Source organism: Bos javanicus, chromosome 7 (assembly GCF_032452875.1).
Source record: "Bos javanicus breed banteng chromosome 7, ARS-OSU_banteng_1.0, whole genome shotgun sequence".
Lineage (NCBI taxonomy): Eukaryota > Metazoa > Chordata > Mammalia > Artiodactyla > Bovidae > Bos > Bos javanicus.
In genome coordinates this window covers 1,253,892-1,278,659 of record NC_083874.1, presented here as the reverse complement: position 1 = coordinate 1,278,659, position 24,768 = coordinate 1,253,892, and the positions used below count along the sequence as shown (strand labels likewise).

At 39.4% G+C, this 24,768-nt stretch overlaps 1 protein-coding gene and 1 pseudogene across 2 annotated transcripts in view; one reads left to right on the top strand and one right to left on the bottom strand.

Annotated features, from left to right (window-relative positions):
- Window positions 1-24,768, bottom strand: part of RNF130 (ring finger protein 130) — a 139,346-nt gene that overhangs the window by 58,821 nt on the left and 55,757 nt on the right. For both annotated transcript variants that reach the window (XM_061421283.1, XM_061421282.1), the window contains exon 3: window positions 14,188-14,438. In XM_061421283.1, coding sequence (XP_061277267.1) covers window positions 14,188-14,438 — 251 coding nt within the window. The remainder of the gene's footprint in view (window positions 1-14,187; window positions 14,439-24,768) is intronic.
- Window positions 23,711-24,739, top strand: LOC133250275 (mitochondrial import inner membrane translocase subunit Tim17-B-like; annotated as a pseudogene).

Sequence of the window (24,768 nt, the reverse complement as noted above, 5' to 3'; positions counted from 1 at the left end):
GATTCACCCAGCTCAGCATTTCACATGATGTACACTGCATAGAAGTTAAATAAGCAGGGTGACAATATATAGCCTTGTTGTATTCCTTTCCCAATTCTGAACCAGTCAGTTGTTCCATGTCCGCTTCTAACTATTGTTTCTTGACCTGCATACAGGTTTCTCAGGAGATAGGTAAGGTGGTCTGGTACTCCCATCTCCTGAATTTTCCACAGTTTGTTGTGAGCCACACAACCAAAGGCTTTCATGTAGTCAATAAAGCAGAAGTAGATGCTTTTCTGGAACTCCCTTGCTTTCTCCATGATCCAACGAATGTTGGCAATTTGCCCTCTGGTTCCTCTGCCTTTTTGAAACCCAGCTTGTACATCTGTTAAGTTCTCAGTTCATCTACTGCTGAAGCCTACCTTAAAGAATTTTGAGTATAACCTTCCTAGCATGTGAAATGAGTTCAACTGTCCTTAGTTGGAACATTCTTTGGCACTGCCCTTCTTTGGGACTGGAATGAAAAGTGACCTTTTCCAGTCCTGTGGTCACTGCTGAGTTTTCCAAATTTGCTGACATACTGAGTGCAGCACTTCAACAGCATCATCTTTTAGGATTTTAAATGGCTCACCCAGAATTCCGTCACCTCAACTAGCTTTGTTCATAGTAATGCTTCCAAGGGCCCACTTAACTTCCCATTCCAGGATGTCCGTGACCACACCATTGTGGTTATCTGGGTCATTGAGACCTTTTTTTGGATATAGTTATATGTATTTTTGCTGGAGCGGGGAGGTGTCTTGGGAACTTGCAGTTTTTAAAAGTGAAGGAGGAGGAGGAGGAGGAAAAGGAGGAGAGGAGGGGGAGGAGAAAAGTGTCCTCATACCATTCTTTTGTATACTGCAGTTTGAGACTCACTAAACTAAGTATGGCTTCCCAGGTGGTGCAGTGGTAAAGAATTTACCAGTAATGCACAGGATGCAAGAAACTCAGATTTGATCTCTGGGTCAGGACGATCCCCTGGAGTAGGAAATGGCAACCCACTCCAGTATTCAAGCCTGGAAAATTCCATGTACAGAGGAGCCTGGTGGGTTTATAGTCCTGGTGGGCAATGAGTCAGGCAACTGAGCACACACACAAAACCTAAGTATAAAATAGCAACCCTAGCTCCAAAGCATTTCCCATAACCCTCTACCCACTCACTCATATTCTCTGTACTTTAGGTAATAAGGTTACTCAAGTTTCCACCTCATCACATACGGAATATTATGGAATGGGACAAAACCACAGAGGGATGTATTATTTTACAAAGGAGAAAATCCAAAGCCAGAGAGAAGTGAGGTGATTTACCTAAAGCTAGTAAAAGTGCTGAGACCAGAACCTTTGGTCTCCTGACTTTCCAGCCCAGTTCATTTTTCCATCCTAAATGCCTAAGATTTCCCATTTATAAAATATGAAGGGATATTGATCATCAAGGGCTATAATTACTTATTTCACTTGTGTAAAGACATCAGTAATAATGTGAACAGTATTCTACGTATGGATTCAGTGTGTCCAAAAGGTTTAAATTGGTAGAAAACAATTTAAACAACTCATACTGCTTCACTTAACAGGAATAATCTGTTCACAATGAGACGGTTCTCAGTGGACTGATGATAGGTCACTTTAATGAGACTCATCTCAGGTTTCTGTTTCAATCATCAGAACTTTCCCACAGATTCAGAATTAGGTCAGCATTAGCAGATAATTGGATTTTCTTCTTTTAGACACTGATGAAATCTAGATGCTGTAAATATAATTTTTCCCTGATTAAAGTAACTGAAAGCACCTTCTTTCATTCATTCTCTCATCACTATTACCTTTTCCCTTTTTTTCTGCAAAGAAACATCCCCAATGCTTTTCCAAGGTAACCACCTGTCTGTGGCCTAATTCTTCTCCCGGCTCTGTACATAACTTTGTTTTATTAATATTATTTTCCTTTGTTCTTCAATATTTTCCTCTTTAGGAACTCTTTCCCCTAAGCCTGTCCTTAACAGAAAAAAAAAACAAAAACAAAAACCCTCTGATGACTCCTACTGCTTCTAGACTAAAGTCTGAATTTTTCAGCACGAGAGTCAAGCCCTTCATTTTCCAGTCAATGTGCTCATCCAGGATAGGTTCAGTCTTAGGTCTCCTCCCTTTTTCTGATGTGATTCAACTCTGCTGTCTCTCCTGTCAGCTCCCCACAGCTCTGTGGAAAACAATCCCTTTGCCTTTCTGCCCATTTTCTGTCTGATGAAGTCTTATCCTTTAAAATTCAGCTCAAATGTCACTACCTTCTCTGTGATATGACTCTAGTAATATCACTCTGCCCCAAAAGAATAAATCTTAAACACAAAGTATTTTGATTACACCTGTCTGCCTTTCCAATAGAATGCACTCTTATTCTTTAATTCATTTAAGCCATTTACTGAGATACTGTGACATGCCAGGCCCTATGCTAAATGCCAAGGATGTAGAACTGAATGTCTCAGAAACACTCTGATCTCAAAAGAATATTTTGTGCTAGGAAAACAAAGTCTTAAGCTTTGATATAACATTTAGAAAGCATATAGTCTCTGAATATGGAAAGTGGTATTTATCAACGTAAATTGATCAGAATAGCAGGACATGAAAAAGAAGTTAAAGTAACTTGCAATGTATTTAAAAAGTGGTAAAATAATACATTCTCAGTTCAAAGATCTATTTTCCTTTTTCCAGTTCTTCTGGAATTATTAGTCCCTAAAAAACATAATAAAATTCAATCTACCATCCAATAATGAAGAAATCTGTCTCTTTTGACTACATAATCTATTCCTATGGGAAAAACCTTGACAGTATGCAACTTCTCCCCCTCTAATCTAGATGGGAAAGACTTTTCAAACCCACCATTTTCAAAGATTATGCATGCAAGTACTAGCCTTCCTCTGAAGAATATTCAATACACATCCATATTCTCCCACACAAGTCCATTTTCCAATTAGCTATCTTCCAAGATAAAAATGGGCAACAAAAGCATGTTTCACCTTCAGTAGCCTTGCGATATGTAGGAAGTCTAAGAATACTGTATACACATTTTGGTGAGAAGCTTTAATGAGTTTTAAGTACCTTGGAAACCATATGCATTTTCACCAGGAGTTTCATAAGAAGGTCTTCTAAACTCAGTAGTCCTAGGTTATGGAATTTTTTTCTAATATCTACCTTATTCCTCAACAGTTAAATAAAAGTTTTATTGTTCTGGTTTGTCAAACTCGACCACTTTGAGATTAAGGGTACAATATTAACTATGTAATTGTGAAAAAGTTTAAGTACCCTTTCAATAAAACATACCACATATCTGTCCTCTTATGTGAAATAACTATCACTGTCTTATTATAAGGTGACATTTGAGTTTACCATTAGCCATCATCTGATCTGTTTGTATTCAGATGTATTCTAACCAATTTTCAGGAAGAGCAACCACAGGTATCTAGAAGCGATCTAAAAAGCCAAAGCATGAGATTCTTATCTCACATGTAAAACGGCATCAACTGTGTACACTGCACTGTGCTTAGAAAGTTATTTACAACATATGGCTCTCTGTGGTAGCATATTCTTTTTTTTTAATCACAAGCTTATATACTGGTTTTATCTGCTTTCCCTGTTCTCTCCAATAATATTTAGATAATAACAATAACACATTGAAAACAATGTACAGAACTTGCCATGCACCAGGTGTCATCATACTTATATGATACTGAGGAGAGTAATCCATTCGGAAATCAAGATAATGTTCATATTTCACTTAACAATCTAACTACTTCTTTTTAAAAGAGCATATTCTATAGAAAGAACTGCTTCATGATGACAGTTTGTGGGAGAAAACGAGGCTCTCGCTAAGCTTACTTTTTGTTCTCTGCTAACAGTTCTGGTTTCTCTTTTAAAATAATGAAAGGTTTCAACCAGTTGAGGTGCTGCCGCCACTGCTTGTGTTTAACTTTAACAAGCTAAGCTTTTCAAGCCACATGAAACATCTTCAAATTTGCTTCTCAACCTTAGGAAAAAACAGAAGGAGGAACAAAGGTCAGAATACCAGACCCCGCTATACAGTCTGGGGAAGAATGCTTAGGAAGTCTGTGTGCAGTCAGCCACAAAGCCAGTTTCCGTTTGCGGTGCACACCAGATGGTGACTGTGCTGACTCCTTCATTACACACAGGTCACATGCTGGGTGCTAACTAAAGTACTACTAAAGAGCAGGCTCCTGGGGTAAACAATCTGCTTTTTTCAAAAGTCCTTGAGAAGCACTACCTTCAAACCAACAATATAGGGCTTGCTTGCAGAGAACACCCTTTTAGAACTACTCTTGAGCATTTTACTTTTAGTTTTCCATAATGGCAATAATATATTTAAAAGACACCTTTAAATTTATTTTTAAAAGGAGTACAGCATGCTAGTTAGTTAAGTTAGTAACAGAAGGAAGAGAGAAAGAGTTGAGAGAAAGAGTTGTTGCTGAGAAACAAGAATTAGAAGGAGGAAAAGACTAGGCAAGGAACCAAACTCTGCAGTACCATTTATTCTTAAAACTCATGTCCATATATTATATTGGTTAAAATTTTCAATTTAAAAAAGAAGGTAACATCACTGGTTAAAGAGGGTGGGTAAAAGAACACTTCAGTGCTATGCTTCTGCCCTTCAAAGAAGCTGAAGAGCTTCAGCTGACTTCTATTTTCTTCAAATATCACTGGATAGAATTTCTTGCCAGGTGCTCTGAAGATAAATAAATAAATGCTGTCAACTTGTTAGTGCTGATCTGACTATGTATCCCTCCATTTCATCAGAACTCGATTTTATGGCTATTCACTTTGTCAAAAGGGCTTCTCAGGTGGCGCTAGTGATAAAGAACCTGCCTGCCAATGCAGGAGACATAAGAGACTTTCCTGGCTCGGGAAGATGCCCTGGAGGAGGGAATGGCAACCCACTCCAGTTATTACTGCCTGGAGAATCCCATGGACAGAGGAACCTGGTGGGCTACAGTCCATGGGGTCGCAGACAGTCAGACACGACTAAAGTGACTTAGCATGCATTCATTCTGTCAAAAATCTCAGCAAATTGGTGCATTCTATTTTAAGGCTGTAAACTTTATTTTATACATGCATATCTAATAATCTTTTCTATGAAAGTATCATAGTTTTAGATCAGTTAACCCTTTCATCTAATATCCCTTTATCACTTCAAATCACCTATATCCAAGTCAAAAATCATGTGAGATATTATAGGAACTCTCAGTTCTCCTACAACAGACAGGCCCCATTATTCCAAGGTGCACCCCTCTATACCTAAAAAGCCCTGGACAAAACACAACAAATCAGCATAGTAAGTCTCTGAAAGGTAGAGGAGGTGAGCTGCCTAGGGGCCTTAAGACTTGAATGCTGTGTAATGAGTTTCCTGGCCTCATATGTCTCACACAAGATGCTGCAGAAACCTCCAATCTGGTACTCCCAACAGGAACAGATCCCCTCCCCTACCCTAGTCCAAAAAAAGAGCCTGCTTCCCCAAGCTAAAGTACCAGGAAGAGTAGGCTACACACATCTTACTCTAGCAAAACACCAATGGAAAAATTGCACCTCTCTTCCCACAATGGTTTCAGCAGGATCCACTGGGAAAGTGAACCTCCCTCTCCCTGACTTCTTAGAAGCAAGCTGAGTGTACTGATCTAATCGACATCTATAAAACATTCTACCCCATAGCAGAATATACATTTTTTTCCCCAAGCACCCATCAGACATTCATCCAAACTGACTAGATCTTAGACCATAAAACAAACCTCAACAAATTTAAAAGAACTGAAATCACAGAGTATTTCTCTGATCATAATGAAATCTAATTAGAAATCAGTAACACTAAGACAGTAGCAAAATCTTCAAACAAGAGAAAACTCAATAAAACACTTCTAAATAAGTGTGTATTACAGGTCAAAGAGGAAGTCTCAGAAGAAAAAAATTACATAAAGTTGAATGAATATAAAGGATATCAAAGCATATGGGACACAGTTAAAATAGTGATGAGAGAAAACAACAGTACATGCTTACAAGAGAAAGAGAAAAGTTTTCAAATAAATAATCCAAGTTCCTATCTTTTAAAATTCAAGGAAACTTGTTTTTAAAAAGAATCAATAAAATTAAGAAGGCGAGGGTGGGATGATTTGAGAATAGCATTGAAACATGTATATTATCATATGTGAAACAGATCGCCAGTCCAGGTTTGATGCATGAGACAGGGTGCTCAGGGCTGGTGCACTGGGATGATCCAGAGGGATGAGATGGGGAGGGAGCTGGGAGGGGGGCTCAGGATGGGGAACACATGTACACCCATGGCTGATTCATGTCAATGTATGGCAAAAACCACTACAATAAAGTAATTCAGTTCAGTCGCTCAGTCATGTCCAACTCCTTGGGACCCCATGAATCACAGCATGCTAGGCCTCCCTCCCTGTCCATCACCAACTCCCTGAGTTCACTCAAACTCATGTCCATCGAGTTGGTGATGCCATCCAGCCACCTCATCCTCTGGCGTTCCCTTCTCCTCCTGCCCCCAATCCCTCCCTTAAAAGCATCAGGGTCTTTTTCAACAAGTCAACTCTTTGCATGAGGTGGCCAAAGTATTGGGACTTTCAGCTTCAGCATCAGTCCTTCCAAAGAACACCCATGACGGATCTCCTTTAGGATGGACTGGTTGGATCTCCTTGCAGTCCAAGGGACTCTCAAGAGTCTTCTCCAACACCACAGTTCAAGAGCATCAATTCTTCGGCATTCAGCTTTCTTTAGCGCTCAACTTTCTTTACAGTCCAACTCTCACATCCATACATGACCACAGGAAAAACCATAGCCTTGACTAGACGGACCTTTGTTGGCAAAGTAATGTCTCTGCTTTTCAATATGCTATCTAGGTTGGTCATAACTTTCCTTCCAAGGAGTAAGTGTCTTTTAATTTCATGGCTGCAATCACCATCTGCAGTGATTTTGGAGCCCAAAATAATAAAGTCTGACACTGTTTCCACTGTTTCCCCATCTGTTTCCCATGAAATGATGGGACCGGATGACATGATCTTCGTTTTCTGAAATGTTGAGCTTTAAGCCAACTTTTTCACTCTCCTCTCTCACTTTCAACAAGAGGCTTTTTAGTTCCTCTTCACTTTCTGCCATAAGGGTGGTGTCATCTGCATATCTGAGGTTATTGATATTTCTCCCGGAAATCTTGATTCCAGCTTGTGCTTCTTCCAGCCCAGCATTTCTCATGATGTACTCTACACAGAAGTTAAATAAGCAGGGTGACAATATACAGCCTTGACGTGCTCCTTTTCCTATTTGGAACCAGTCTGTTGTTCCATGTCCAGTTCTAACTGTTGCCTCCTGACCTGCATATAGGTTTCTTAAGAGGCAGGTCAGGTGGTCTGGTATTCCCATCTCTTTCAGAATTTTCCACAGTTTATTGTGATCCATACAGTCAAAGGCTTTGGCATAGTCAATAAAGCAGAAATAGATGTTTTTCTGGAACTCTCTTCATTTTTCCATGATCCAGTGGATGTTTGCAATTTGATCTCTGGTTCCTCTGCCTTTTCTAAAACCAGCTTGAACATCTGGAAGTTCGTGGTTCATGTATTGCTGAAGTCTGGCTTGGAGAATTTTGAGCATTACTTTACTAGCGTGTGAGATGAGTGCAATTGTGTGGTAGTTTGAGCATTCTTTGGCATTGCCTTTCTTTGGGATTGGAATGATAAAGTAATTAGCCTCCTATTAAAATAAATAAATTTTTTAAAAAAGAGAAATTTCTCAAAAGACTGACAAAGATAAAAAGAGAAGATACAAATAATTAAAATCAGTAATGAGCATGAACTATCAGTACAGACACTGCAGTCATTAAAAGAACAGGGAGTAGTACTATGAACAATTTTACGTTCATAAGTATGACAATATATAAAAAAAAGGGCCAATTTCTCAAAATCCCCAAAAAAGATGAAACACAACCTAAACATTCTTTTAACCATTAAAGACATTAAGTTTTTACAGCTTCTCCCTCAAAACTACAAACCGGTATCTCTCATGAACTTAAGATACCAAAATCCTCAACCAAGTACTAGCCAATCAAATCCAGCAATGCACAAAAAATTATATTCCATAACCTAGTGGGATTTATTCCAGGTATATAAGACTAGACCAAGTACAGTTTATTCCAGGTATGCAAGGCTTGTTCAACATTCAAAAATCAACAAATGCAATCCACCACAGGCTAAAGAAGAAAACAAAAAAATCATATGATCACATCAACTGATGCATAAAAAGCATGTGACAAAGTCAAGCACCCACTGGTGATAAAAATTCTCAGCACACTAGAAACAGAGAGACCCTTCCTCAACTTGGTAAGAAACATGACAGTTATCCACATATTAACTTACTTAACAACAACAGACTGAATCCTTCCCTCTAAGATTGGGCACAGGCAAGGATGCCCACACTTTCCTTTACTGTTACTCAGCATAGTTCTGAAAGTTCTAGCCATTGCAATAAGGCAAGAAAATGAAATAAAGCACCGAAACTGGAAAGGAACAATTTAAATAGTTACTATTTTCAGATAACATTTGGAGAAAGAAATGGCAAACCACTCCAGTATTCTTGCGTAGAGAATCCTGTGGACAGAGGAGCCTGGTGGGCTGCTGTCCATGGGGTCACACAGTCGGACATAACTGAAGCAACTTAGTATGCATGCATGCATTGGAGAAGGAAATGGCAACCCACTCCAGTATTCTTGCCTGGAGAATCCCAGGGACAGAGGAGCCTAGTGGGCTGCTGTCTATGGGGTCGCACGGAGTCGGACACGACTGAAGTGACTTAGCAACAGCAGCAGTAGCAGCAGATAACGAGATTGTCTAGCAGATAACAAGCAGCATATAACAAGCAGCATATAACAAGCAGCATATAACAAGCGCAGATAACAAGAAAACAGCAGATAAGAAGCAGATAACAAGAAAACAGCAGATAACAAGCAGCAGATACCAAGAAAACAGCAGATAAGAAGCAGATAACAAGAAAACAGCAGATAACAAGAAAACCCCAAGCAATTTATAATAATAAATGAGTTTACCAAGGCTGCAGAACACAAAACTGATATACAAAATTCAATCACATTTTGATATTCTTAAAATAAACATGTGGAACCTGAAAGTAAAAACACATGTAGAGTCCATTTGCCATTACATTACTTTTTATAGTCATTCCAAACAAAACAAAATTCTTAGGTATAAACTTAACAAAACATGAGAGGATCTGTATGCTGAAAAGAATAAAATGCTATTAAAAGGGGAAAAAAGACCTAAAAAAATGGAAAAACAAAGTTCATGAACTGAAAGATTTAACATGATAAATATATAAATTCTCCTCAAATAATCAATAGGTTTAATGCATTCACATCAAAATTTCAGCAAGTTTTTTTTTTTTTTTTCAGTAGAGACAGAGACAAACTTATTCTAAAATTTGTATGAAAAGACTCTAGGACCTAGAATAGATAAAACAATCGTGAAAAGGAAAATAAAATGGGATGGATCACTGTACCCAATAGTCAGGCATAATATATAGCTTAAGAAAGAAGACAGTGTGTTATGAACATAGACAATGGATGGGTCAAACAGAAAACCCAGAAATACACCCACACAAATGTGCCCGAGTTTTTTGACAAAGGTGCAATATTGGACAGACATAAGTATAAAAAGGAACCTCAATCTAAGCCTCACACTGTATATAAAATGTAATTTAAAATGGGTCAGATACAAAATGTAAAACTTTTTGAAAAGTATTAGAAAATCTTTGGTATCCAGGGTAAGGCAAAGAATTTTTACACTTGTCAGAAAAAGCACAATTCATAAAGGGAACACTGATAAATTAAGCTTCACCAAAATTAAAAATTTTGCTCTTCAAAAGACCATCAGAGAAAATATTTGCAGACCATAATTCTGACAAAAGACTTGTATTTAGAATATATAAAGAACACTCAGAACTCCACAGTAAGAAATGATGCAGTAGAAATGGGTAAAAGAGAAACCGTCTCACTGTGGAGGACATGCAGATGGCGTCTGGCGGTGAAGGACGGCCGACACCACCAGTCACTCGGGAGACGCAGACTAACATCACAGAGGAAATGTCACTGTACACCCATCAGAATGGCGGCAATGAAAGATAGTGACCACACCAAATGCTGGCAAGGATGCAGAAGAAGTGGGAATGTAAAACAGTACAGCCGCTTGGGAAAAGAACGGCAATTTCTTACAAAATTAAATATGTACCTATCAAAGTAACTCAAAAATTCCACTACTGAACATTTATGCCAGGGAAATGAAAACTCATGCTCATGCAAAAACCTGTACACGAATGTTCATAGTCACTTTATTTATAATAGCCAAAATGGGAAATAACTTGGTTACCAAGTCATGGTACATCCAAGATACAGAATACTAGTCACCAACAAAAGAAATAAATTACTGATACATACAATCTGGGACGATCTCAAGGGAATGTATTAGATGAAGAAATCCAAACTCTAGAAGTTAAGTACTCTATGATTCCATTAATATAGCATTTTTGAGACAACAAAACTATAGTGGAGAAACAGACTAGTGTAGTCAGGGGCTAGGCACAGTGCAGGAGAGAGGGAGGTGGCTATGGCTGACTGTCAAAGAATTTGCACAAAGGGTCCTTGTGATAACAGGATTATATCTGGACTGGGAGGCGGTCACCTGAAATTGCAAAGAACTACACACATTCCAGCACAAGTTTAACTGGAAAAATCTGACTATCAGTATCAACATCAATATCCTGGTTGTGATATTTACTATAGTTAGGCAAGATTTTACATCTAGGGGGAAATGGGTGAAGCGTGTTTGGGATCTCTCTGCATTACTTCTTATAAATGTATGTGAAGTTACAACTATCTCAAAATGAAAAATTAATAAATGTAAAGGCCTAGGAGGTATTTCTGACAAAAACATAGATAACCCGAACCTAATCATGAAGGAACAGACATCAGACAAGCTCAAATCCAAAACAACTGGATTATAATCTTCAATAATGTCAATGTCATGAACAGGTTAAAAGAGACATGACAACTGAATACAACAAACAATTTGACTGGACCAATCCAGGGTTTTCTTTTCTATAAAGGTCATTATTAAGACAATTTTACAAAACTTAGAAAAGGTATATAGATCAGACAATGATATTAATGTTAATTTCATTATCTTGATAATCATACTGTGGCTATATAAGAAAATGTTCTTGCTTTTAGAAAATATACAATGAAGTATTTAAGTGTAAAAGGGTATCTTATCCCAAATTTACTCTCAGTTCTTAAGAAATTATATATAGATGGGAAAACAATGGATACAGTGACAGACTTTATTTTCTTGTGCTCCAAAATCACTGCAGAAGGTGACTGCAGCCATGAAATTAAAAGACACTTGCTCCTTGGAAGAAAAGCTATGACCAACCTAGACAGCATGTTAAAAAGCAGAGATATCACTTTGCCAACAAAGGTCCATCTAGTCAAAGCTATGGTTTTTCCAGTAGTCGTGTATGGATATTAGAGTTCGACCATAAAGAAAGCTGAGTGATGAAGAATTGATGCTTTTGAACTGTGGTGTTGCAGAAGACTCTTGAGAGTCCCTTGGAGTGCAAGGAGATCCAACCAGTCCATCCTAAAGGAAATCAATTCTGAATATTCTTTGGAAGGACTGATGCTGAAACTGAAGCTCCAATACTTTCACCACCTGATGTGAAGAACTGACTCACTGGAAAAGACCCTGATGCTGGGGAAGATTGAAGGCAGGAGGAGAAGGGGATGACAGAGGATGAGATGGTTGGATGGCATCACTGACTCAAGGGACATGAGTTTGAGCAATCTCCGGGAGTTGGTGATGGACAGAGAAGCCTGGCGTGCTTCAGTCAATGGGGTTGCAAAAAGTTGGACACAACTGAGCAAGTGAACTGAACTGAACTGATACACATAGAAAAGGAAACAAGGTAAAACGTTCACAGCTGGACAATTTGGGCAAGAAAATACTTTATACTATTTTTACAACTTTCTGTAGGCCTGAAATCACAAATAATAAAAATTATCATGATAAAAATTTCAAAGATGTAGGATGCTGCACAGAGCCTGGCACACAAAGGTTCAATAAATTATACTTTTCAGATGTTTTATATATACTTTCAGATGCAGAAACAAGTTGAGAAGCTATATAAACTGCAAGACGGACTGTGGCAAATTGGCAGTAAGGTCAGGATTTGAACTCCATACCAAAGTCTATGTTTCTTTTCACTAGAATGAGGAAGGATGAAAATTTTACACACCCCCACCTTGCACCATCCCCTACAGGGATTTACAGGTGCTCTGTCTGAATAGAGAATTATGTTATATAAAAAAATTTTTTAATTTTAAAATTTTAATTGGAAACTAATTACTTTACAATATTGGGGTGGTTTTTGCCATACATTCACATGAATCTGCCACAGGTGTACATGTGTTCCCCATCCTGAACCGCCCCCCCACCTCCCTCCCCATCCCATCCCTCTGGGTCCTCCCAGCATACCAGCCCTGAGCACCCTGTCATGCATCGAACCTGGACTGGCGATCTATTTCACATATGATAATATACATGTTTCAATGCTATTCTCTCAAATCATCCCGCCCTCGCCTTCTCCCACAGAGTCCAAAAGTCTGTTCTTTACATCTGTGTCTCTTTACATCTGCTGTCTTGCATACAGGGTCATCGTTACCATCTTTCTAAATTCCATATATATGCGTTAATATACTGTATTGGTGTTTTTCTTTCTGACTTACTTCACTCTGTACAATAGGCTCCAGTTTTATCCACGTCATTAGAACTGATTCAAATGTATTATTTTTAATAGGCGAGTAATACTCCATTGTGTACATGTACCATATAGGCACATGGGCTCAATAGTTGTGATGCATGGGCACGGCATGTGAAATCTTCCTGGACATGCCGTGTCCATGCATCACAACTAATGAGCCCATGTATCTGTAGCCCATGTACCTAGAGCCTGTGCTCTTCAACAAGAGAAGCCACTCTAACGGGAAGTCCATGGACTGCAACTACAGAGTAGCCCCAGTTCACTGCAACAAAAGGGAAGCCCATGTGCAGTAACAAAGACCCAATGCAGCCAAAAATAATAATAAAAAAAAACTGGCTTCAAACCATGCTCCACACTATTTACTTCTTGAGTTCAGTTCAGTCACTCAGTCGTGTCCAACTCTTTGCGACCCCATGAGCTGCAGCACGCCAGGCCTCCCCATCTATCACCAACTGCCAGAGCCTACCCAAACTCATGTCCATTGAGTCGGTGATGCCATCCAGCCATCTCATCCTCTGTCGTCCCCTTCTCCTCCTGCCCTCAATCTTTCCCAGCATCAGGGTCTTTTCAAATGAGTTAGCTCTTCGCATCAGGTGGCCAAAGTATTTACTTCTTAGTTTCTTAGAAATACCTAGGACTGGGACCTAACATCCTACACCTGCTCCAGGGCAGATATTCTGTACATAGCACATCAAACAAACTATTAATAAGTAACAAACTGACAGAAAACCATCTGCAAGTCCTTTACTACAGGGCAGTATACTGTTTTTCCTGTGCCTTTATTCATCTTAATACTCAGTACTTAGGCTGTGCTTGTCAATATAATTTCCAGGGTGACTAGATAGATAAATCTCTTCTGTTGGTCCTTTTTGACCTCATCAATGCCTTGTGGCTAAGATTAAACAGGACAGATAATTCACATGGGAAAAAAATTCACATGGAACAAAAGTATATATAGTGAAAAGTCTCTGTCTTTCATCCTTCCAACTCCCCTGCTACTGACAACAAATGTTACCAGCTTAAAAACGCAACTTTGCAATATTTTTTCAAATTACTAGAATTAGGTATATCACACTCTGATATTAAGCTAACCACTCACCTGGAATATTCCAAGTGATCACTATAAACTTAATAATTTCTCCATTTAGGTATTTCAAATATCCTTAAAAACTTGTATAGATATGTTTTTGACCATTTTTTAATGAAAAAATGTTCATATTGTGTATGATTACAACAGATGTCTATGAATTACGGCCAGTAAGCATTAATCACTATAGAGTACTGGTAGCTCACCTGGTTCCTGTCCCGGGCATTTGTATACCTGATCTTCTGAATGAAGTAGAATATGAGCCAGGCTGAAGAAATAATCATCAAAACAATAAAGGATATTGACACGAAGACTAGAGAACCACGGCTGAAGTTCTTTGGCGGCATTCGAGTTCCAACAGCTATTGTCATTTGTACAGAGATGTTTTTCTCCAGATAACTCAAAATATCTTTACCCCTCAATTCTGTAATCATGACAGCAATAATATCTCCAGTGCCTGTAATGTAAAATAAATATATATACTCAAGTGACATTTAAAATTTACAGAATATCAAATATATAAAAATGTTACTTAGAAAAACTACTGCAGTTTTTGCTAATGGCAAGGTTTTGCAGGTTCAAATGAAATGAAGTTTTAATTGGGTATGCTGGTACCAAGTGGGAAAAGAAATTTGATGTGTACTACTTAAGATTTAAACAAACACACTTAAAGCGTAAAAATGACTGTAGTGGTAAAAGCCGTATTAATTTGTCTTACAACTATATTTGAAAGACAGACCATTAAATCGGCCAAATGTAACAAGAGATAGTGCAAATCATTGTATTATACAGCAATCATGCTCAGTTGCTCAGTCGTGTCCAACTCTTTATGACCCTGTGGACTGTAGCCAAGCAGGAAAAGTGCCAGGCTCCTCTGACCATGGGCTTTCCCTAGCAAGAATACTGGAATGGGCTGCCATTTCGTACTCCACGGAATCTTCCGGACCCAGGGATCGAACCCGCGTCTCCTGCATTGGCAGGCGGATTATTGACCATTGAGCCACCTGGGAATCGTATTACACGGCAATAGAAATGTGACAAAAATCACGGCAGGTTTCACTGTAAAACCTTTTCCATCTTAAATGTGCTTTAGAGAGCCCCAATTCCTTATGAAAAGGAGAAAAACACTGTTATTTATAACACACAAGTTGGTACTTGTTGGCATTAACTTTTCTTATAAACATTTATGGAGCACCTATTGTGTGTAGAACTAGCACAAGGAACAGAAAGTAGAAGCTCAGGATATACAGTTTTATAATTTCACTGACTTAGGACAGAAATTTGATAATAGAGTGTCAACAGCAAAATGCCAAATGGGGGTATCTTTAATCAGTGACAGCTGAAACTATCTTAGGTCCTAGGTGTAGACTGGACTAGGGGAAGGTTCCTTTTTTGTTCATCCCAGTTTATATGTTTCATTTATAATATTCAATTGAAAGGACTATCCTTGTACAATGTACAAAGACTATTTACAACTGAAAAGAAATTCAATAAGCAGTTTATCAGAATACTGATTAAAATCCCTAAAACAAAAAGGAAACTGCAAATTAAAGCAACAAGTTAACATCTAATTATCTTTCAGATATAAGAGTTCTGATCAGTAAGTTAGACAAAAATCTAAAGTGATGCTAAACCATTTAAAATTTCCAGTTAGAAACCTTAAGTAATTTTAAAATGCTGTTCAACACGCAATATTCTGTGGTATAAGATACCAGGTATGGCTATAAAGTAACTGAGACGGATCCCACAAACGACACATGACAATCAGTCTCATTGCTTTATAATCACACCAGGTACAAACAGTTTTAGAAATCAATTCTGAGGCTCCCTCTTGAAGACTCAAGCTGGAAAAGGAGCTGGGAAAGCTGCACAGGTAGCCAAGGGAACTGATCCATGTAATTTCATTCATTAAAACAACACTAAGTGAGCACCACCTAATTTCAATGGAAAGCTGTTTGGAAAAAGAAATATTTAATTATTTCAACCATCCTTTCAACAATATTTATTGAGTTATATACTATCATCAAGCCTCCTTAATGTCTACTTCCCAAAGAAAATGAAAATAACATTCTGCTGTGAAATAACAGAAAAGATATATATTGGTCTCTGTTTCTGGTTCCTGGGACAAAGCTCCTAAACGCTTGCAATTTCCTAAGTAACAGCACTAGGGGCATCTTTGGTTCTAATATTAGGTCTCTCACCTTGGTTCCTGACACAGAGTCCCTAAATCCCTTGGAATCCCCTGGATGACGGTAGTGTCTTTTGTTCTAATGAGGTGAATCTTGGTGGGCTCCTGGATAGCAGCAGGATCGTTGGCTGGTCACCAGAAAGACCAAACTGCCATGAGGAGCTTGGACCTTTCAGCCCCATCTCTCAGTCCTTTGGGAAGGAAGAGGGACTAGAAATGTGAAGTCTGCATGAAAACCCAAAGGTATGGGGACCCACGAATGTCCAGGCCAGTGAACACACGGAGGAGGTAGAGGACAGCATGCCAGAGTGCCCCTGCTCACACTCTTTGCCCTGTGTATCTTTTACCCTTTATCTTTATAATAAACCAGTAAATGTTACATTTCCCCCAGAGTTCTATCAGCCATTCTAACAAACTTTTGGACAGAAGGAAGGGGTTGAGGGAACCACAACATACAACTGGTGGGTCAGAAGTACTTGTGACCACACTAGACTACCAACTGGCTTCTGAAGTGGTGACAAGGGGGCTGGGGTGTCTCGTGGGACTGAGCTCTTCACCTGTGGGAGCTGATGCTAACACCAGGCAGATACTGTCAGAATCAAAGTGAATTACAGGACACCCAGCTAGAGTTGCTGAAAATCACTTGGTACAGGGAAAACCCCACAAACATTTGGTGACCAGGAAGAAGCGTCAGAAGTGAAGTTTTCTTCATGAGTAGTAAAGGAGACACACACAGGGGAGGTTTTTCCTTTACACCTGCTCTTGATTACGTGAAAACTACAACTGCTCTCAAAGGGCAATGGAGAATCTTTAAAGGGACTAGACAGAGACGCCAAATACTACTATAATGCAGGGGCCTGGAAAGAGTGACAGGAAAGGAGACTAAAACACTGCTGGTCAAACAAAGTGAAAAATAATTATAGCAGATCATCAGAATACTAGCAAAGGAACTAGGCTCTCAACCATTTTAGCTCATAAATCCCTTAGAGAATCTGATGGTAGTGTACTCCTTTCTAATTTTAGCAGAGGTCCATGACCTCCTCATGCCCCACCCATAAATGAGATCTCGGCTCAAAGATCCTAATTTAAGGATTGCCTCAGACACTTGATTTTTAAAGACTTGTGAAGCTGTCTTTTAAAGACTTGTGAAGCCAGTTTCTGTTTGGGGGAGAGCATCAGTGCAGGAAAAATGTAAGCTCAGGATAAAATTACAGTTAGATCAAGTAATGACTGATAAGAGCTGAATGAAGCACAAGCCGGAATCAAGATTGCCAGGAAAAACATCAACAACCTCAAATATGCAGATGAAACCACGCTGATGGCAAAAAGGGAAGAGGATGAAGGTGAAAGAGGAGAGTGAAAAAGCTGGTTTAAAATTCAACATTCAAAAAACAAAGATCATGGCATCCAGTTCCATCACTTCATGGCAAATAGATGGGGAACCAATAGAAACAGCGACAGACTTTACTTTCTTGGGCTACAGGATCACTGCAGATGGTGACTCCAGCCATGAAATTAAGATGCTTGCTCCTTGGAACAGAAGCTATGACCAACCTAGACAGCATATTAAAAAGCAGAGACATTTACTTCGCTAACAAAGGTCCATCTAGTCAAAGCTATAGTTTTTCCAGTAGTCATATATGGATGTGAGAGTTGGACCATAAAGAAGGCTGAGTGCCGAAGAATTGATGCTTTTGAATTGTGCTGCCGGAGAAGACTCTTCAGAGTCCCTTGGACTGCAAGGAGATCCAACCAGTCCATCCTAAAGGAAATCAGTCCTGAATATTCAGTGGAAGGACTGATGCTGAAGCTGAAGCTCCAACACTTTGATCATCTGATGCAAAGAGCCAACTCATCAGAAAAGACTCTGATGATGGGAAAAACTGAAGGCAGGAGGAGAAGGGGGCAACAGAGAACCAGACCTTTGGATGGCATCACTAACTCAATGGACGTGAGTTGGAGCAAGCTCCGGGAGATGAAGGACAGGGAAGCCTGGAGGGTGCAGCCCATGGGGTCGCAAAGAGTCAGACATGACTGAGCAACTGAACAACAGCAAAGTACCTAATTTGACTGCAATGATACAGACATTCAACGGAAGATGACAAATATTTGGAACATTCATCACCACTCTCACATTAAAGCCCTTGGCAAACAATGCTTATAAATCATGAATATGGCCTCAGAATCCCATTCATTTCAACATGCTCAGTAGCCAGGATTAATTTACCAGAGATATCAATTAAGTAAAAGCCTTGTTGTGATCCCTGCTTTCATCCATTTTATTGAACACTTTCTCCATTGTCATTTTTAATGTGAATGTTTCCCCTGCTTGAGCGTGGCTACTTTGATAAACAACTCTATTCTTTCATTTTGAGAATTTTCAAGCCTACAGAGTAGTTTCAATACTATATGAGCACTTAAACACACTTTTTATTTAGATCTGTCAACTAAAGATCTGTCAACTGAAGTGAGGTAATATTTCACCTTTTCTGTATGTTTCTGCTGAACCAATTGACAGTAAGTTGCAAACACCATGACATTTCCTTCTTAAATACTTTAGTATTATCTCCTAAGAACATGGATGTAATTCATTTACCACATTCAAGAAACTGAACTCTGATATGACACTGCTCTGCAATATACAGTCTATATTCAACTATTTCTGCCTGCTTCCAATGACCTTTCAGCTTAGCTGAGTACTCAGGACCTAATCTGGTCTTGTGGGCACTGTGCTTAGCTGTCTCTTTGTCAGTCTCCTCTGCTTTAAAGCAGACCCCTCAGTGTCACTTTCGGACATTCACAACACTGACCTTTTTGATGAGTCTAGGCAACATATTTTAAAAATGTCCCTCCATCTGGATTTGTCTGATAGTTTTTCCACCATTATATCTCCAAAGTAAATATTTTGGTAGGAATGGTACACAGGTGATGCTATGTCCTTCTAGATGCTACATCATGTGTCAGGTTTTACCTTTATTGATGAAGGCAAGTTTTATCACTTGGCTAATCTGGTGTCAGCCAGATTTTCTCTACTGTGAACAAATACTTGTGTCTTTTTAGTTAATAGGCCGTCTATAAGGTGATGCTTTCAGAATATCTAGTTCCCCAGTAAGTCTTCGTTTAATGTACCCACTAATGCCCACCTGAATCAGTTACTACAACAGCATTTGTAAAATGGTGACTTTTCTAATATCTTCTACTTTTTGCAAAGTGGTTCTGTAATCAATATGATTCTACCTATCTGTTTTTCCTACTAAATAAATAGAACTTCTGGGTTGGCATCTTTTCTGTAAAAGAGTCCCTTTTCCCCCAACACCTAGCACTTCTTTGGGAAACAAAGGTATGTGGAAAAATATGTTAATGCTGCTATAATCCTGACTACAAAATCAATATTTGGGGGCCAACAAATGAAGCTAAGCTCCTTTGGGCTCATGTCTAGGCTCGAATTCCAGCATGATACTTATCCTCTCTGAACCTCTATCTCTTCTTTCTGATTATATTATTTGCAGCAGAAGATGGAGAAGCTCTATGTGGTCAGCAAAAAAAATGGTATTACTTGCAGGCATCATGGCAGATGCTCAGGAAGTATATCTACAGTTTACTCAGCTTATCCTACTTGTATTATTATTACTCACAAAAAGTAGAGGAAACCAAAAAGTCCCTACCACAAAATTTTGGAACTCCTGTTGCTTCTCTTTAACTTCTCCTACAACTATGGGAAACACTCAGAACTATCTGCTGACCAACACAAACCTCCTGGCTTCCAAGAGGACTGAACTTCAGCTCAGGGAGTGCCTGCAGTTGGCAAGTATCAGAAATCACCAAACTCAACAGCCTTCTCTCAACAGCCTCCGTCACCCCACTCCTGGGAATGAATCTCAGGGCAAGACCAATTCAGCTGGGCAGCTGATACTATAGAAAGGCAGATACGGAAAGGGGCAAATGAACTGTTTGAGGCACTAGGCCCCAAGTGCAGAAAGTGCTTTCACTGCAAGTTTTTCCACATTTGTTCTATAAGCGTACCTGTTTGTTTTATTAAAAAAAAAAAAAAAGCATCCCTGTGCAAAATCCCATTTAACAGGTTTTCTGCCTTAACAGATGAACTTGTTTGCTAAGTTCAAATCAGTTGCCAATGTTCTAAGGAATTTTAAAGCTCTTAAATAATCTCCCATATAAAGAGTTCAGAGGAATGTTGCATTCCCATATTAAGTGTCTGCAAAGACACTTTAGTAACTTCTGGTAGTGACATCAGTTATTCCTAAAGAATTCAATGACCTCTTTATATGTAAAGCAGAACACTGGATATTTTAAGTGAAAGAGATTAAAATTTCTTTAAAGGTCTCTCTTCCAACAACACAAGAGAGGACTTTACACATGGACATCACCAGATGGTCAGTACCGAAAATAGACTGATTATATTATTTGCAGCAGAAGATGGAGAAGCTCTATATGGTCAGTAAAAACAAGACCGAGAGCTGACTGTGGCTCACATCATCAGCTCCTTATTGTGAAATTCAGGCTCAAATTGAAGAAAGTAGGGAAAATCACTAGGCCATTCAGATATGACCAAAATCAAATCCCTTATGATTATGTAGTGACGAACAGATTCAAGGGACTAGATCTGTTAAGAATGTCTGAAGAACAATGGACAGAGGTTCATAACATTGCACAGGATGTGATGACCAAAACTATCCCCAAGAAAAAGAAATGCAAGAAGGCAAACCGGTTTTCTGAGGAGGCCTTACAAATAGTTGAGAAAAGAAGAGAAGCCAAGAAGAATGGGAAAGATATATCCATCTGAATGCAGAGTTCAGGAGAATAGCAAGTAAAATTAAGAAAACTTTCTTAAGTGACCAATGCAAAGAAATAGAGGAAAACAACAGAATGGGAAAGACTAGACATCTTTTTAAGAAAATTGGAGATACCAAGGGAACATTTCATAAAAAGATGGGCACAGTAAAGGACAGAAACGGTATGGACCTAACAGAAGCAGAAGATGTTAAGAAGAGGTGGCAAGAATACACAGGCTGCTGCTGCTGCTAAGTCGCTTCAGTCGTGTCCAACTCTGTGCGATCCCATAGATGGCAGCCTACCAGGCTCCTCTGTCCCTGGGATTCTCCAGGCAAGAATACTGGAGTGGGTTGCCATTTCCTTCTCTAATGCATGAAAGTGAAAAGTGAAAGTGAAGTCACTCAGTTATGTCTGACTCTTAGCAACCCTATGAACTGCAGCCTACCAGGCTCCTCCGTCCATGGGATTTTCCAGGCAAGAGTACTGGAGTGGGGTGCCATTGCCTTCTCTGAGAATACACATAAGAACTATGCAAAAAACTCTTAATGACCCAGATAACCATGATGGTGTGATCACTCACCTAGAGCCAGACATCCTGGAGTGCGAAGTGAAGTGGGCCTTAGGAAGCATCACTATGAACAAAGCTAATGAAGTGATGGAATTCCAGTTGAGCTATATCAAATCTTAAAAGATGACGCTGTTAAAAGTGCTGCACTCAATATGCCAGCAATTTGGAAAACTCAGCAGTGACCACAGGAATGGAAAAAATCAGTTTTCATTCCAATCCCAAAGGATGTTCAAATTACCATATGATTGCACTCATGTCACATGCCAGGAAGATTACGCTCAAGATCCTTCAAGCTAGGTTTCAGTGGTATGTGAACTGTGCACTTCCAGATGTACAAACTGGATTTAGAAAAGGCAGAGGGACCAGAGATCAAATTGTCAACATACACTGCATCATAGAAAAAGCAAGGGAATTCCTAAAAAACATCTACTTCTGCTTCACTGACTATGCTAAAGCCTTTGACTGTGTGGGTCACAACAAACTGAGGAATTTTCTTAAAGAGATAGGAATACCAGACCACCTTACCTGACTCAATGGACATGAGTTTGAGCAAACTCAGGTAGATAATGAAGGGTAGGGAAGCCTGGCGTGCTGCAGTCCATGGGGTCACAAAGAGTCGGACACAACTTAGCGACTGAACAACAAAAGGTCTAGCTAGAATGGCCGTTGCAGAGGGAACAGGCAGGTGTACGTCAGGGGTTTTCCGTGCTGGCCCATCAGTCACATCGCACCATCAATCACATTGCACATCCTGGCTGAGCCCTGTGTGCTTGTGTCTCCATGAATCTCATGAGCAGAGAGATTCGGATTTTTGCACACATCAAGAAAACCACTCAGCAAGACTCTCCTTCAGATTTGATGGAGAAATCAAAAGCTTTCCAGACAAGCAAAAGTTAAGAAAATTCAGCACCACCAAACCAGCTTTACAACAAATACTAAACGAACTTCTCTAGGCAGGAAACACAAGGAAAGGACCTACAGAAAATAAACCCAAAACAATTAAGAAAATAGTAACAGGATTATACATATCAAAAATGACCTTAAATGTAAATGGATTAAATACACTAATCAAAAGACACAGACCAGGTGGATGAAGACATGTGCATGTACGCACTTTCACTTATGACATTACTATGCTTGACATCATTTGTATATGATGTCATATACAAATTGTATATGTAACTATTTTATACTGTTAAGTTAATCATGGTCCCATTATGACTTGCAATTGTAATTATCTTTTATTTTTTCAGGTTATCAATTGTGAAAACTGATAAACATCTTTTACTATTGGGATTATGTAACTATTACTCACTTACTACTACTGTATCATGATTGGTCAACACTTAACTATATCATGCCATTCATTCCCTTCTGGCTTGAAGAGTTTCTATCCCTTCTGTAGGTGACAACCGGATGGGACTTCCCTTGTATGTTATTTGTCATTTTTCCTTTAATATTTTATCTGTCTTTAAATTTTGTCAGTTTGATTACTATGTGTCTCTCTGTGTTCCTCCTCAGGTTTATCCTGCCTGGGACTCTCTGCGCTTCTTGGACTTGGTTAACTATTACCTTGCCCACGTTTGGGAAGTTTTCAGCTATTATTTCTTCAAATATTTTCTCAGGTCCTTTCTCTCAGTCTTGTCCTTCTGGGACCCCTATAATGTGAATGTTGGTGTGTTTAATGTCTTGGTCAACAGAAAAATAACATAAATCTATAGCACCAAAACTAGGATCTAATAGAAAAACTTTTTGAAATCCAGATGCATCTCAGAACTATCCTGAAATTTTCTGGAAAATACAAATGCTCAAGTATTGATTTTTTTCTCCAAAGCTCCAGATGTGTTTCTAATGAGCAGTCATGTTGAAAAACAACTGAACTATATGATGCTCTTTTACTAGTTTGTTTCACTTTTTCTATTTCATATTCAGTGCTCCCATTTCATTTAGTTTATGTTCTCCAATTTCTCCATCTCTTCTTTTTTTTGGGATGTTCTTTCTCAAGCCTTTATCAAGTATAGTAGAAATGCTTTTGTATACATATATATAAATATGTGTAATATATATATTTAAAAAACTTATGAGTTTTTGCCTAAGTAAAAAAATTGTGACATTTTGATTCCACTTGTTTGACTTAGTATGAATAGAATGTTAGATTTCTAATTAAAAAATAGATATGTAACAAGCAACAAAGGTTTACTGTACAGCACAGGGAACTATAGTCAATGTCTTGTAATAACCTATGATGGAAAATAATTTCAAAAATATTACATATATTTGTATAACTGAATCACCTTGCTGTGCACCTGAAACGTTGTAACTCAACTATACTTCAATAAAATATATTTATTAAAAAAAAAGAATTCAAGTGAGGCTGCCATGGAGGAGTACATTGGTGAGCCTTGCCCTTGGTGAATTATGTGGATGACTGTAGTGGAACCTTCACTATGGGTATTATCAGCATGGAGTCTTCCAGGCTATTAAGGGCTTCTGTAATGGCTCTGTTAGAATTCGGCATCAATTGACAGGCAGTGTCAACGCTGTGAGGATCTGAGCCCCTCAGACTGGAGACATCTTCGTGATGTGGGGGGACACATTTTCCACCATCAACTGTGGTCTGTTGCTGCTGTGGGCAAGAAAGACCCCTAGAGCTCCATCACCCCTGGAGCACTGACCAGCGCTGTGCTGGCTGCCCACAGTGGCCACTGGCCACGTCTGACTCAGCAATGATTGGGGTGCATCTTGTTGGCCCTCATCGAGGGTGCTGGCATCCTCCAAACTCACTACAGGGCCCAGCAGTTCTGCAATGCATCCCCATTCCTGGAGCTCAGCCAGCTTCCCCGAGTGTACCCTGGCTGCAGGTTACCCCAGCTATCAGCAATATCTTGGAGGAAGTGATCACTTACCACCACCACCACGGGAGCGCCTCTTCTGTTCTCTCCCCGATTATCTACCTCGAAGGGAAGGCTGGCTCCCAGGTGGCCCTGGGACCCTTCAGAGAGGGCCTCTACTCTGTTCCCTTATCCCAGGTTGGGTGTGGGGAACCCTAGCTGCCCCGATGGGTGGGTCCCTTCTCTATCAGGGCACCACAGTCCCCACTCACATGTAACACGCTCCCACCCTCGTCTCTTTACACAGTGCCCTGATGAGCATTTAAAGTCAGTTTTGAAAGGCCTCTGTACGTACTCCTTGAGTGTCCCAAAGAAGCTGTTCTCTAGGACAGGGGCAGAGCACTCTTCA